This window comes from Strix aluco, chromosome 2 (assembly GCF_031877795.1).
Source record: "Strix aluco isolate bStrAlu1 chromosome 2, bStrAlu1.hap1, whole genome shotgun sequence".
NCBI lineage: Eukaryota > Metazoa > Chordata > Aves > Strigiformes > Strigidae > Strix > Strix aluco.
The window spans coordinates 108,874,007-108,889,926 of NC_133932.1; the positions used below are offsets into that span (position 1 = coordinate 108,874,007).

The 15,920-nt window shown below is 38.3% G+C and overlaps 1 protein-coding gene across 7 annotated transcripts; it reads right to left on the reverse strand.

The window, feature by feature from the left end:
* Nucleotides 1-556: 556 nt before the first annotated feature.
* On the reverse strand, nt 557-14,181 carry NEK3 (NIMA related kinase 3). Of its 7 annotated transcripts, none has more exons than XR_012622081.1 (16): nt 14,008-14,181; nt 12,648-12,876; nt 11,746-11,839; nt 11,429-11,526; nt 10,324-10,407; nt 9,727-9,794; nt 9,521-9,607; nt 8,391-8,445; nt 6,270-6,470; nt 5,818-5,887; nt 5,171-5,217; nt 4,195-4,294; nt 3,649-3,795; nt 2,459-2,593; nt 1,676-1,783; nt 557-728 (listed from the first exon to the last, which is right to left on the reverse strand). XR_012622081.1 is itself a non-coding variant. In XM_074815777.1 (16 exons), the coding sequence occupies exons 2-16, from the start codon at nt 12,762-12,764 to the stop codon at nt 662-664; spliced, it is 1,497 nt and encodes a 498-aa protein (XP_074671878.1). In that variant the 5' UTR covers nt 12,765-12,876; nt 14,008-14,181; the 3' UTR covers nt 557-661. The 7 variants fall into 7 exon arrangements, 6 of the variants coding, with proteins under 6 accessions (XP_074671878.1, XP_074671875.1, XP_074671874.1 ...); XM_074815777.1 differs by having other exon boundaries at nt 1,676-1,802; XM_074815774.1 differs by having other exon boundaries at nt 557-1,802; nt 12,648-12,775.
* Nucleotides 14,182-15,920: the final 1,739 nt, after the last annotated feature.

Below are 15,920 nucleotides of genomic sequence, written 5' to 3' on the forward strand. Positions count from 1 at the left end.
GAGGACATAGAGAAATCAGGAGTGAAGTTAAGCCTGGGAAGAAGGGAGGGGTGGGGGGGAAGGTGTTTTAAGATTTAGTTTTTATTTTCTCATTATCCTACTCTGATTTGATTGATAATAAATTAAACTAATTTCCCCAAGTCAAGTCTGTTTTGCCCTTGACAGTAATTGGTGAATGATCTCTCCCTGTCCTTATCTCAACCCATGAGCCTTTTGTTGTATTTTCTCTCCAGTTGAAGAGGGGGAGTGATAGAGCACCTTTGGTGGGCACCTGGCATCCAGCCAGGGTCAATCCTCCACAATGTAGTATTTCAGTATGTATTCAGGAAGAAAAACTTTACACCTTCTCATACACCATCTCCTTGAACTATGACAAGAGGGTGATTTGAACAATGCTATTAGCATTAGTGCTTTTGACTGAACATTTCTGCAAAGCTGTTACCAACTCCAAATACATTTAATATCTAGGCTTGTTTAGTTATTTGCAAGTGTTCTAGCTAAAAAAGTTTGTTTTTTCCACCCTCTTTTGTGATATAGAAAATATGCCCACTCAGAATTTTTTGAGTGAAATAATTTTATTAACTACAACTATTCACAACAATTATTTGGATTATAAATACTGGCAAGCCTAACTTCAGTTATTGTGGGTAAATTCAAGTTTTCAGTCACTGTGTTTCGATATCATTTTCAGTTCTGACACCCAGTCTGGGTCATCTTCCTCGAAGTCCCTAAAAAATTTCAAAATGTTATTTTGCAAAGCAAAGTACAACTTCATTTATCAAATCTTTATTTGCTTTTTTCCCCTGAAATTACCCTACAACTAAGAGAAATTATGTTAAAAATATCAACACAAGAGACATATTTCCTGCACCACTGTGATGAAGGAAGCAATAGATGTTCTCTTTTCAATTTATTCAAGTAAGTTTTATCAAAAGCAAAAATAAATGCATATACTAAGAGACTGCAGATGTGTTGATATTAACAGCTTGCAGCCGAACTGCAGTAATACATGCCTGAGCAGTTCATCTCCAAGTGCCACAAAAAAACCTGACATAACCCGAGATTCTGAGAATCCAAGAACCACCCCCAAAACATACAGACATCTGTAAAATACAGTATTTCTGTTCAGAATGTGTTGATGTACACTCTGCTCTTTCAAAACCAGAAGTGGGTCACTGACAGAACATAGAAGTTAAAAAGTTACTACAAGTATATCTCAATAAATAGGTACACCAAAGTGATTTTATTGCACTATGCATGAAAGAGGAGAAAAAATAATACACAAATACAGCAAACATACCACTAGACAAGTATATTTGCCACTGGTTATCTGATCTCAAGCTCAGCGTACAAAGATGTTTCATGCAAGAAGGTTTTGCACTTTACTGTGGATCTAATTTCACCTCATGCTTTAATTTTTTCAAAGTCATCAGCAAATTATTCGCATATCTGCTCATAACAAGCAACCTGTTTAATCTCAACACCATCAATAACTATAAATATAGCAAATAAAACCTGTAAAATATCAATGCCAGTAAATTTTAACATCATTATGTAAGAGAGGGATGGATTTAGATGCTGAGAAAAATATTTTTTTTCAGGAGAATGTCTTTTTGGAAGAATCACTTTGAGGAACCAAAGAAAACAAAAATACGAGGACGTCATTTGGACATACGTGTCATCTTCATCAGATCTAGGCTCAAGTCTCTCAGAATCTATGACAACAGCTTCATGTTCACCATCTACTTCATCAGATGCTTCCGTTTCATCCGAAAGTGGACCTCTAAATATATTTTTAGAAGCTTTGAAAGTATAAAAATGAAAGTGTCACCAAAATCCTTTAATTTTAAAAATAAAATTAAGAATATAAATACAATATAGCCCGTCTAATTTGTCCCCAGATCTTAGCAGATTCCAGTACAAGCTGTTACCTATTTTAAGTGGGGAGATAAACTAATAACGCAACTGAAGTGCAGAACAAGTATTTGTGACTGTGGCTGTGCAGCTCTATAGCCTCCAGTTACCTTTTGCTGTGTCACCTTACCATCCTGTCTTCAAAACAGGGCACCACCGACGTAGTGAAGGTGGATTTACCCGATGGGGCTACAGCCTATTTACTGCACCTCCCTCATGCTTACAGCAGGCTGCTTAGCGGGATGGAGACTGCATGGCTCTGCAGTCGCTGCCTTTTTGTTACAACCTCGTTCAGCTACTGAGCTGCAGTGAAAGTTCTTCATAGAGAGATGTAGTGGAGATGTACAATCGCTCATGAATTCTCAGCTCACATTTCTGTAATCCCACATTTCATCGGGCAAACTTTAAAAAAAACGAAACAGCCTGTTGTAACATGAAGTCGAGTGCACAAGCTCTATACATAGGGGCTATGTATGTAAAAAAGAAAAAGTCTTTATTAATAAACCTGTTTGCAAAAATATTTGCCCACAAAGTGGGGATTTACCTGGTTTATAAATTGTGTATGTTTTAAATGCTAAGCTGACATCTGCGTTACTGAGAATGTTCATCAGGGTCTGAGGCGTTTCCTTGTTCCACTGCTTACGTGGCTTATTTTCACTGTAGTTTATAACACAGCCACCTAGGTATAAAATTGTTAATAAATACTAAGACAAAATTGCATTAGCAGTGTGGATTACAAAGATCACATTCAAGAGAGAAATAGAGGAAGAAAAGAATCCAGATGTTTCCATCTGTAGCACTGCTGACCTCTCAACACGCTGAAGTTGACACTATCAGCATTAAGAAGAAAGAAAATTACAGAAGGCCGCAGTGGAGCCTTCTGCTATCAGGGAGCCAGCAGAAATGGGCTGAGGGGCACGGGGTGTCCGAGCCTCTGTAAGCTTATTTGGTGGCTCTACAAATCTCACAAAACAGAGCCTGTGGCCATTTTTGTGCCTTTTAATAGCAGGGCACCTAAATACATGCATTCTTCTGCCCTCTTCCCTTGCCCTGCGTATAATTATCATGTAATGCTCCTATCACAGCTTGGGAATTTTCAGACTACTCATATCTTGATTATTTATTTCAATAGCATCTATCACATTTACTTAGAATACATATCCATAATCACATGAAATAATTCTAACAATCACATAGTGTGGGGCATTCTAAAATTGAAACATTTTTCAGAAGAAACTCCATGTTAAGTGTTCTAATTAAAAGCTGTTGATGTGGAAAAAGAATCTCTGCCTCCTATCTGAGGTACATCATTAATAGTTCTTGTCATTGGCATTATCTGTGTGTTAAATAACAACAGAAGTTGAGGTACAGATGTTACATGCTCCCAATAGTATGCTGTACTTGAAAGACAGGCACCTGCATTCTGCATCAAACAAATTCCTCAGTGTTACCCCCACAAATGGCATATTAAGAGGAGGGATGGTAGGATAATTTCTTCGCAATGATTATAATTTTAGGGTTGCTAATGTTATCTGCAACTTTCATCACTCTTTGCAATCCTGTCACACAAGAACACTAAGAAATTCTCTTCAGCACAGTGGACTTTTGAGTGTTAATATTTTAAAATTATTTTTACATAATTTTAAATATGCCCTGTAAAGTTTTTTTTGCTTTAAAAATCTGTAAAGAACCACTGATATTTCTTGAATTAAATCACATTTAATTAAATCTTACTTTTAGCCTCTTCAGATGTAAAACTGGAAGAAAGTAAGGATGCATTTTCCAGGACATCCACTACTGTATTGGAAATCCTCTTTTCCCATTGCCTCCTATGGGGATGTGGCAAATTAGTAATTCCTGGGAGGATGTCAGAAGTTTCTACTGTAATTGCAACAACAACAACAAAAAAAGATGATAATCAGCATCTAACTTCATTCTCTGTCCATGCAAACTAGTTCTAAGCATAAAGCACTTCACTAACAGTGATGTTTGATTCTGTGGGTGCAAGTCTGAACCTGGTAAGAGTACCCCATACATTTACTCTATACCAAATGTTTTCAGTAATTTTTTAACACACTTTGGCCAAGATTTTTTTTTTTGAAATCTCAGATGAGCCGTATATATATATATAATCAATATAATTACAGAAGTAACAGACAGTGGCATGGTTTCCTATAGGTACAGACTTGTATGCTCTACCTGTTTAAATGGCTGGATCATTGATATTTAGGTATCTCTACATAGAAGGAAATGCATCAGCCTTAAAACTATAAAACTTACCCTCTTCATCAGATTTCCTTTGTTCCTTTGTGCTTTCACTCAAATCCTTAGTAATATTTTTCTTCTCTAAGGGGCTAGGCTTGCTTTCATCTTTACTTTGCTTTAAAAGAATAAAGACTGTATTAATCATTATCCTTGTCGTCGAGAAAAACAAAGCAGTAATATTAACATAGCATTAAATATTTTAGTTTTGCTATTAAATGGCTAGCCTAAAGACCTGAAAACTAAACTACTGACACCATGAAGCCAATTGCAATTGCACTGTCTCTATTATTGCACTGCCTTTCACACTGCATGCCCTTTTTTGACAATCTGTTTTTGAAGCTAAGCACATATGTAGTTCCTTGATGCAATTTGTGGTTTTATTTTTTTACATTTAAGGACAATAGCAATATAAAGATAAATGAGTCATATTCCAGGGAAAACAAGATGCACCCAAATATTAACTGCTCAGATTGACAGGTCTATTAAAAGGAAAAAAATAAAAAGCCCTACTGGCAACAGGTTTTGAAAAATATACTCAGTATGGCTGAGCCAGGCTGCATGCCCATGTACCCACAGGTGTCTTCTTGGCCACCTGTGACTTAATTCTCCTCACCTGAAATCTCACATGGGCCCTAAAACCTGGTGAGAATTCAGACTAGAATGTTTCCACAGCAGCCTGTTCAAAATGTGTCCCTAGAGCAAAGAAAATGCACCAGTTTTTGCAGTATCCCAAAATGTAGAAAAACAGGAGAGGGTTTTTTTTTTTGACAGTGCTATAAGGAAATCCACTTTGAAATGAAACTAAATGTGGGAAGCATCAAAAAGTTACAGTGGTGGGAAATGCCCAGGAAAACTGCAGTTTTAACACAGATGACCTAGTAGGCTGATCTATGTTTTAGCATACTAATAATTTTCCATATGAACTTTTCTGTAATACAGAACATTCTGAATTACTGAAATACAAATACTGTATTTATATTTGAATACTTACCCTATTTTCTTTCATATTATTTGAGCCTCCACCAGCCATGACATTACCTGATACATTAAGGAACAGGTTCAAGAGTTAATACTTTTAGCAAACATTTGTGCTAAAGTGGTATTCCAGAGGTGTGACAGCAACACCACTGAACCAAGCTATGAAAATTATGTGAAAGCTTCTCCACACTTCTACCAACATAGCTTATTCTCAACAGGGAGTCCCTCTACTATTCAGTTCCAAATGTGTACAAATTTTGGTGTAGCTACATTTATGCAGAAGAAAATCCAACATTCTCTCTAAAGATTAAATAATGAAAATAACTTGCTTCACCATATTCTGGGAAAGAAACCACTGTCATATTTAAAATATATGCAACAGCTAAAATTTTTGCTAATTTTAAAATTCAGAGGTTTAATTCTAGCACAAGTCTTAAGACTCACAATGTATATATTGTAGCTCTGCACTGTACTTCTCATGCTGGAATATAATTTACACCCTTCAGGCATTTTTCCATTCAAGTTCAACAATATTAGATTTTGAAATAATTAAAAGTAGATTTGAACATACAATACTAATGTTTTATTGCTGTATTTAAGATCTTACAATTCCTAGTCATTTTGTCATTCCTTACATCAAGAAAAACGTTGCTGACTTACCCTCTGGTCTCGCTGCATTGCCTTCATGTTTTGTGGTTTCCTTCAATACCTGCTCAAACTCATTTGTCATCTGGAATATGTATGAAGAGATGCAAGTACTGCACCATTTTAACCTTTCACAAATCATTGTATATGTTATTTGTTAAAAACACTTACCATAGAAAAGCACCGTTACAGCTAACCATATCTAATTAGCACCGTTACAGCTAACAGCTAACAATATCTAATTTTAGCAGCATCATGTCAAAATTCAACTTCTATTTTCAAAACAAACCCTTCTAAAAACTCAAGTTTTCTGAGAACTCTAGAACTGTATTTATGGCTTTTAGAGTAGGACCTACACAACACTGCATTTCATACTGTTATACACTAACAAACTATAAAAGAAACTGATTTAGTGTCTAAAATGTAGATACTATTGTTTAAATCTAGAGACAAAGAATATACTGTACCTCAGAAGGCAAACAATTTTTTATAAGTTTGGTTAAGCAACCTCTTGCAAGAATAGTACTGGCTGATGGACGATTCTTGGGATTTCTCTTAAACATCTGTTTTATTAAGTAATGAAGTTCATAGGAATAGTGAGATGGTAGTGGATTGTAGGACCCTTTGCATATCTTAAGGATGAGATGTTTCCAGCTATTGGCTTGAAACTGCATTAAAAATAAATGACCATTAGAGCATGGAATTTAAGTGTAAGGTAGAAAGAAGCTGACAGAATTTAAAAGCAACTTTAACATTTTTATATAAAAATGCATGGTATGTATGTGTGTAGGCTTGCTATTACCATATTGATTTGGCTCCCAGTTTGACCGTTTCAGGGCTCTTAACTCCGGTGTGGAATAATGACCCTAAGTGAACACATCAGTAACTTTCCTTTACGTTTTGTAGGGCTATTACATAGGCATTTATATATGTTAACAATGACAGAAATATAATTTGCTGAGAATGAAAACATCACAGTTTGCATAAAAAGTTTGTCTAAAACCAGATTATAATGGACACTGCAAACAATAACCTGTACAACTGGAAATGAGGCAGGAGTTACTCCTATAAATTTAGGATTGTTCAAATTTTATTTTTGTAGGAATAGAGCATTGAGAAAATTTGGATCACCTTAGTGTCCTTTACTTCATATACTTGAGATCAGAATCAAACTGCAAGAGTGAAACTGTAAGCCAGGAAAGATGCAGACTTCGATTAAAAAAAAAAAAAAAAAAAAAATCAATCTACATGAAATGGCTGAAGTTGTTACTTTCCTCAGCTGACTGTTAACCAGTCTTCAGTCAGGAATTACTGCTTCCAAGCAAAAGTCATCGGACGACTGCAGTATCAGCAGGGACAGCTATAACCATGGCTGGCAACAGCCTGAGCAAAAATGGCTGAGGATTTCTATCTCCATGCAGAGTTTTCTTACGGTACACTCCGCTGGCTTGGCTGCAGAGTGCCAAGCATCCACAGCACGCAGCACCTTTTATATCACCTCTGATAGATTATGTAATAACATATGTGACCATCACATAAAACCAGATACATAACATTTCACTGCTGCTAAAAAGGAAGACTCCTCTCCTTTGTATCCCAGCTCTGAGCACTCCTGAATAGCTGTGACACTGCCAAAGCCTTGCCACAGACCTACCTAGGCTAACACGTGTCTGCGAGCAGACTCCTTTATCACTCAGTCACGTACAGTATAAACTTCTAAACTCTTATACTGCTAGCAGTTGCAGCTGTAGAGAAGCTTTTGCTGATACACAGGATTTCAAGGTATAGTATTAGCTCGATGAAAGGAAACTGCTGCTTATAAAAAACTAAGACAAAATGACCTTAAATTAGGATGATCTCATTGTCTTGCAAAACAAACATATGCTGATAAGGGCTCTAGTGTTAGCCATGTGTCTGTATATAGAAGCCAGAAGAAGTTAACATATAAGCAGCATAGCATCAACATTGTAAAAGCGTCCCAGAAATGACAGACAGAACTGTCCATCAGGGTTCCTGCTGCCCCAACAGCAGGATACTGCTTGGACAGTGACTTGTTTGATTTGAAGAATAAGCAAATAGGTATATCACTGATGCGAGGTACAAAACTGCTTATTGCTCACTATATTTTACTATACTCGCACACAATATATTTTCATTAGCAACAATTTTGCATGTCCTTGCCCCCATCTTCTGTGATCATCTCGATCCTGTAAAACACAACACTCATTGCAACATCCCTGCAGATATCTGGAACCAGCCTGTCACCTGCTGGACTACTTAGTAAGCCCCACATCACCTCACTGATACTGAGGAAAATTAACCAAGAAAGAAAAAAAGAATGTTTCCTAACAATTTAGAAAATCGAGTGTTTTACGGAAGGGTCCGGTAGGTCCCAAGAGCTGCTGAAAAACAGAAGGCATAAAATGACGGAGGGTGGGAAGGATGGAGTAACATTTCCCTCTTTCAGGAGCAGCAGCAAACACGTCAGTCAAATATATAATTGACTGACTACTTCAAACTACAGCTAACTGCTAATTAAATTTTAAGGAATTCCAACACTTTTCTGATAGCAATAAAGCTATACTTACTGGATGTCTAAGAGTGCACAGCTCATATAGAATACATCCCAGAGACCATATATCACTGTCGGTATAGAGAAAGATGAGAAATTTTGAGCCAAAAAATACAATTTAATATCCTGCCTAGAAAAAGTGAAATTATATTATGTGTACATAACTGAATTGAACAAACTAAAGTGAATATAAGTAACCATAAAAGACAATACAATCATGTGTTTAACCTCTCCAGTGGAAATGATCTTATTTTCTCCCACCCTGATGTAAAAAAGGATGGCTATCATACAGTTGAGTTGGCTTTTTATTCCCAGAATGTCTTCTAAGCAATTTGTTGCAGTAATCTCTATCCTTCCACACTCTGAAGCCTTGTATTCCATGGCCCTTAGCATCACATGGCAGACACACAATCCTAATTCTGGGAGTTGGAATTCTCGCCTTGCCAATGAGAATTCTCTTACTGAGAATGAAAACATCAACTTCTGCCACCTGCAGAAGAAGCAACAGATGCCTTTCTTGCAAGAGGAGCAGAAAAAACTTAAGCACTAGAAGGTTTCTTCTCTCCGCTGAAAATCAGTCACTTGGTTCAGGTACAACTAGGGTCACAGAACAGATCTAGGGGAGGAGATGTAAAATAACTTAATATTTTAGAGTCTGGGAGGAAGCTGTAAACACCATACTATCCAGAAGCTCTCCGAAGTTCTTGCATAAGGACCAGAATAACTGGGCTCTGCAAATTTAAGTCATCAGTTCTGTAGCCATTATCCCTGCATTATCAGGACTGGCAAGAGCTTAAAAAATAAGACCAGCCAAAAGACACAAACACATAGATATGTATGGGTGTGCGTGCATACATACATGTGTGTATGTCTGTATGTATATATTTACTCTCCCAAATGCACAGAGAAGTCTGCTCACCAGTTTTCAAACCTTTAAGACTAAAAATATTGTACACTCAGTTACCTAAGTAAAGAGGAATTTAGGCCTTTTTATCTTAAAAAAACCCTGTAATTACCTCTTTCTAAATATTCCTCAGCTCAGTATCTTCTCCAAACCACATACGGATAAGCCACAAGGACAGATTGAGACAATAAAAAGACGTACATTAGTCGGGCATTATTTGTGATCACTGAAAACATGACTACCTTTTGTTGTTGTATGGCATGCTTTCCCATATTTCTGGAGGTACGTAATAAGGAGTTCCCACATACGTGCAAGCATATGACACTGGACTATTGAAACAACAAAGAAGAAATGCCAGATGAAAAGTAATTATTTAAGAGATCTGTACTATTTATCAGTGATAAAATAAAACTTTACACCACTGAGATCACTGGAGATATCCACATACTGTGCAAGAAGGCGTGCAGATCCAAAATCTCCCAATTTGACTTTTCCATTTTGAGTGAGGAAAACGTTCTGCATTTCAAGAGAAGGACAGATTTACATACTTACATATTCTTCTACAAAACATTTCTGTAGTTTGTATATACAGAAAACACAGTGATAATCACTTCTGATATTTTATCTTTCTATTTCCCTTTACTTGCTTCTCCTAATACTTCTACCAAAAAAAAGTTAAGAACTATGTTGTGTTTAAAGAGAGATGGAAAGGTTATATGGGCCTAAACCCCCAGCATCAGTAGCAGAGGAAGAATGAGAGCTTAGAAACGGCTTAATCTCTATGCTGTACTCAAACTACTAAAGCCACACACAAGCAATTGGTGCTATCAGCAGTGTGGATACAAAGGGTATAGCTATACTTAGACGATGTTTACACCCACAGTGTTACATCATCCCATATACTCAACAGTTTCATTTACCTAATATTCTTAAGCCTAAATGAAAAGAACACCATGTAGCAGTAACAGGAAATTATGAAAGAGGGAGTTGAACTTTTGCATGCAGAAGAGAGTTTATTAATGGCAACAAAACTTGCTCTGTTCACCTTGGATTTGATATCCCTGTGCAACACACGTTTATCATGAATGTGCTTCACACCCAGGCACATCTGCACAAACCAGTGAAGGATCTGAAAAGAGTTACTAAGAGTTATAACAGCTCAATGCTGTATGTAATGAATACTTTACTAATAGATAAAAAAACATTAAGAAAGAGAAAAAGAAACCATGTTCAGAGTATCTGGGAGTTAAAAGTAACTTTAGTGTAATGGCCTCCAGTCAGCATGAAAGACCGAATTCTTTAAGATAAAGTATATTTTAACATGGCAGGAATGTTTGCTGCCTGTGTCTAGAAAACCCTAATAATATAAAACAATAATGAAGCTAGGGAATCACTACCTGGCACTTTATAAGCATGCCAATTACACTTTCATAGTAAACCAGCAAATTAAAAAAACAAAAAACACACCAAGATAACATACTGTTTCTAAAAGGAAATGTATTATTTTTAAAAGTACAAAATAAAGGTTTTAGAGATGCTTGGCCAATCCAAGTATTAGATTAGGTGAGGATTCTGGTCATTTCATTTTAACTAAGATGATGCTTCTAACTGTGACAGGAAGTAGTTTTCAGTCACTACAATGTCACTTTGGACCGTCTCCTAAGTAATTTTATAGCCTCTGTGACAAAAGGAGCTAATGCCTGCTGAATGATTTAAACAATTAATTGCTACATAACACGTAGGCATTTAGTCTCCTGGCTAGTTTCATTTATCTCACCAGAGTGCTTTATTTACTTTTCATTTGCAGTATCTCTTACTGTGCTTTAAATTCTGAAGGCTGAAGTTTGTGTTAAATTCTTACTTAATTTCATAAATTTATGCATGCAAACCTGACTGTATTTTTCACATTGCCTGCACAGATACAGATGCAGACAGCAGTCTTTCTTATCCCTTTCAGTCCAATTTTCATCTTGTTTGCTGGAAATTATCAAAGAAATAATGCTTCTATTTTATCTATAACTGACTTTGTTTCATTTAAGGTACTTTAAGGTGTTTGTTTATCTATAATTTGTTTTATGTAGTGTAGGGTGCTTTAGTTTACATGAAAAAGGATTCCTAGGTCCTTGGTTCAAAACAATGTCTTTTCTTACCGTATCTTCAGGAAACAACTTTCCTCTTTGGTGTTTAATCTTTTGCATCAGATCTCCATCATCACAATATTCCATCACTATATACAGATGTCCATCAGCTAAATTTTAGGTAATTTAAGAATAATCAGTAATTTCATTAGCAAGGTAAGTATATTATTGTTACTATAAAGCTCTGACTACATGCTATGTGTTATGTATTATAATAAACATGCATTTTGTTTATAACACGTACTATAAACAGACACAAAAAGTAATCTTGATCCCTCAGGAGCATGCAATTTTAAACAAAATAAAGACATCTAAGTTTTTATATTTACCTTCAAATGATTCTTTATAGGCAACAATATTCGGATGTTTCATTTTAGCCAAAAGAACTGCTTCCTTCCTAGAGTTCTCTACATCAGATGAAGACTGAAAATGTAAGTACACTTATATAAATGTCACACTCATGGATTTTCATTTATACAGATGATGCACCTCACTTTCCAAAATGCAGGTATTTTTAAGAATTGTTCTTCAGTTATTTTAAAAAGTCATTTAGAAACTTGAAAACTCCCATCATTTTTTAATTTATGCTTTATTATTAGTTGAAAATGTCACTGGATTTTTTGGGGGATTGGTTTGGTTTGGTTTTTTGAGAGGATATCTTCCTACTTCAATTAATTATTTTTTTCTATTTTAACAATGCAGAACTATGTAACAAAGCAGCATGCACTGACTTTGGAACAGCTGACAGTCTACACTGCATGAACTCCATATAAAGACAAGTGCCCAGGTATTAACAGAGCTTCAGCCTTGATAAGGCTGGTGCCTCCCATTTTGTGATTTTTTTGTTAGCTATGTGTAGAGAAGGTAACCTGCATAACATTACCAGCAATAATATGAGGCTAATTTCCTCATTAGGTATTGCAGATGAAATCTGTGTTCTAGTGAAAACAATGGGAATCCAGCCCAGGGCATCAGGAGAACAGGGGTTTAATTCTAAGTGTCTTCTCTATGTGCCACACTTCCCAAAACATAACCAGACACCTTCTGAAACAGGGTGGATTTTGCTACTTTACTTATTGTCAACATCAACTCAGACATAGTTATGTAGATACCATGCAACTGTCTTAATACACAAAACTCTCAGCAAAAGTGTTCAAAAATATATCCAGAACTATGATTTTTTAAAATGTTTTTTAAGTGGTGGGTGAGATGATGTACATGTCACGCTTACCATGGGAAGTCTTATCTCCTTCATTGCATATTTCTGGTCACTGATTCTATGATGAACTAGGAGAGCTCTGCCAAAGGATCCCTCTCCCAGTACTCTCAACACTTTGTATTCTTCCATTCTTTATAAGCCTAGGTCAAACACTTATCTTCAAACACTGACTTTCACAGGATGATCTTCTAAACTTTGTCATAACCTTGATTCATTTTTTGAAATTTGTTGTTAATATAATCTGCATGAGAAAAAAATCCCCACAAAATAACGAGAACGACTGATAAATGTGGGTACCTAGAACTCTTCAACATTACCATAAACACAATTCCAACCACCGTTTCTGTGATTTTGCTGAAAATGAGGCCTTCAGAAAATTCAACTCAAAGTACCATAGTGTATCTCTGCATTTTTTAATTTTGAATGCTAAAGCTCTTTGAAAATGTAAATTATAGACCTGCAATTTAGTATCTTCATTACCAGCATTTCTGCAGGTGGTTTCATAATGTTCATAACTTCGAAACAAAACTCACAGGCACAATAATATAAACAATAAGCTTCAAGCTTCCAGGGACAATTCTCACCTAAAACAGTGTAAGCACAGGATCAAAATGGAGAAAGTTACTGGTGTTCATGCACAAAGCTCTCGTCAACTGGCAGAATAGAATAGAATAGAATAGAATAGAATAGAATAGAATAGAATAGAATAGAATAGAATAGAATAGAATAGAATTTCAGTTGGATGGGACCCACAACAATCATCTAGTCCAACTGCCTGATCACTTCACAGCTGACCACAAGTTAAAGCATGTTCTTAAGGGCATTGTTCAAATGCCTCAAACACAGGCTTGGGGCATCAACCCCAAGGAACCCTCTAGGAAGCTGTTCCAGTGTTTGACCACCCTCTCAGCAAAGCAATGCTTCCTAATGCCCAGTCTAAACCTCCCCTGAGACAGCTTTGAACCAATCACATCACTGGATTTACAGACTATGCGCTTTCTTCAAAGCGTTGGTACTGTTAAGCTAGTTATCCATGATTCAAACATTGCTTTACGTGTGCACTGTATTTTAACGGGCCAACGAGTTGTTTTTAGAAGGCATCTTGGGGCTTGTTTCTGCAACAATAAAATGCCGATTTACTCAGAGGCTGGAAAAGAAACATGCTCATTAATTTACTTGAAAACTCTGAAGGCACCTAAGTGATGACTAAGGATGGTGTTTTTCAGGGGAACGGGCACACTCCGTGTGTGCTTCACGTTAACAGCAGTTACACCTACCAGCTATGGCTCCCCTACCCTGAGGAGGGGAAGCCGAAGCCCACCCTCAGCCCCTCAGGCCCCGCCGGGCCCTCAACGCGGGAGGCGGTACTCACCTCAGAGGGCCGCGTAAACCGCCGGGGCCTCCGCCCGGCCTGTGGAAAGGCCCTCGGGCAGGCTCGGCGCTTGCTTCCAGCCGGGCCGAGCAGCACCGCCAGCCTTCCCACGGCGGCCTGGGCTGAGGGCGGAGGGTCGGGAAGGAAGACGGCGCGGCCTCAGAGGACGAGCGGGACCGGGGGCGCGGGCGGGGCGTTCGCCCCGCCCGCGCCCCCGGTCCCGCCCGTCCTCTGAGGCCGCGCTGTGAGCGGCCATGGCGGCCCAGCCTTCCATGGAGGTTTTCCCGCTGACTGTTCCTCAGAACATTGCTAATTGCGCTTATACCCGGTGTTTATTAACAGTAAACAGCCCACACACACCCCTTGCCCAGCGCCTCAGGGGGGAGACCTGCTAATACCTCGCGACTCCACGCTGCACAAAAAGTCAGAGTGCAAGTCCCCGTTAACAGTTTCGCAATTGCTTCCTTCACTGTAGCGAGAGACTAATTTGTGCAGAGCTTGGTACTAGTGAGTGAAATAAATGAAGCCTTAGGCCAGGAGTTGTGCTTTAACTTCGTTTTTTTTTTGTCTATGGAAACACAATCAGTAGGTAAGGAAGTGTAAGTAAAACTTTTAACTACAAGATACTCTGTAACAAAAGATAAGTGTTTCAGGACAAACAAAACCAGCTAGAGCTGCTTGCAAATCATAGGAGTCAGAATGGCAGAATGATTTCCACCATTTTGCTTTCCATGCTGGAAAAAGCATTTCCACTTTACAGACTTCCAGGTTAAAATTTTTAAAAAAAAAAAAAAAAAAAAATCACTGAGCTTAACTCCATGCAGCCCCAGTCAGTGCCCATGAGAGAGGAGAACCAGCACAACACAGATGCTCTGGTCAGCACATGATCTACAAGATGCAGCGGACCACATCCCTTCTGCAGACAAGATTTAGCTGTGTCACGTCCCGCTCAGACGAGGGGGACAAGTGACTCAGATTCGCAAATCCCCAATGGAGCGGACAACAAGTCTCCAAGTCTAAACATTTATTAACTACTCACAATGTACTAATTGAACACACGATAGTTGGCTAAGTATATAGCAAGTTGTGGCGAGCAATATAATATGCCTTGCATTGCTTAATAGGAAAGGGAAAAGAGGGAGATAGAGGGAATGGGGAAATACAGATCACCGGTCTGGGTTTCTGCGCAGCTCCTGCCGACGAGGGTTCCGGGAGGCACGGGAGACATCCGTCTTTTTCGCTGGCATCCGTCTTCTTCGCTTCACTGCACTTTCTCTCCTCGGGGCCGCGCCACCCCCCCCACCCCCCCTTCTTGATTTATACCCACTTTCCTTGGGTCCATCCCCTAGGTCGACCCACATACCTACGTATCCCATGTACGGGGAGGGGTGAGGTGTTTCATGGGATGATGTAATTAGCATGATCATGTTAGCCCTCGTTAGCATATTGAGGGGTGTTAACTTTAATATGCATTTCGTGGATAATGAAGCAAAGGTCATTCACCGGACAGATGGCCCTTGAAGTTTTGGCCAGGTGCACCAGAGCAGAGCCGTCCTGTCTTCACAGGGCTCCCTCCTCCAGTCCCATCTTGTGTTATTCGGGCAGCCTTATCAGCTTCGACCTCCACAGAATGCACCCTGTGACTCATAGTTTTGTCTTGCGAGTGTTTGAGGCATTTCTTTGATCAGCCTCAACTCTTGCTTTCTCAGGCTGTTTTTCTTAGTTTCTCACAGGCCTGGTTTCTCGTCTCTCACAAGCTGAAGTCTGAATGCAATGTTGAGTTACAGTTCATGTAAACTCTGCATACTGAAGAGATGGAAACAGCTTCTGCTGAATGTGAAAAATTTCAGTGTCTGCTCTGACAGTTCACTTCCAAGAACAGACTGAAATATTTTTCAGAATTCCAGTCTCAG

Bases quoted from the DNA above. Each gene is read 5' to 3' on its own strand.
- NEK3 (XM_074815774.1), bottom strand. From the start codon at position 12,764: ATGGAAGAATACAAAGTGTTGAGAGTACTGGGAGAGGGATCCTTTGGC. The intron at 5,888-6,269 runs GTACAGTATATT...TACATATTCCAG, and splicing joins AAAATTGTTTGCCTTCTGAG to ATGACAAATGAGTTTGAGCA. The intron at 1,803-2,458 runs GTAAATCCCCAC...ATACTTTCAAAG, and splicing joins ATACACAATTTATAAACCAG to CTTCTAAAAATATATTTAGA.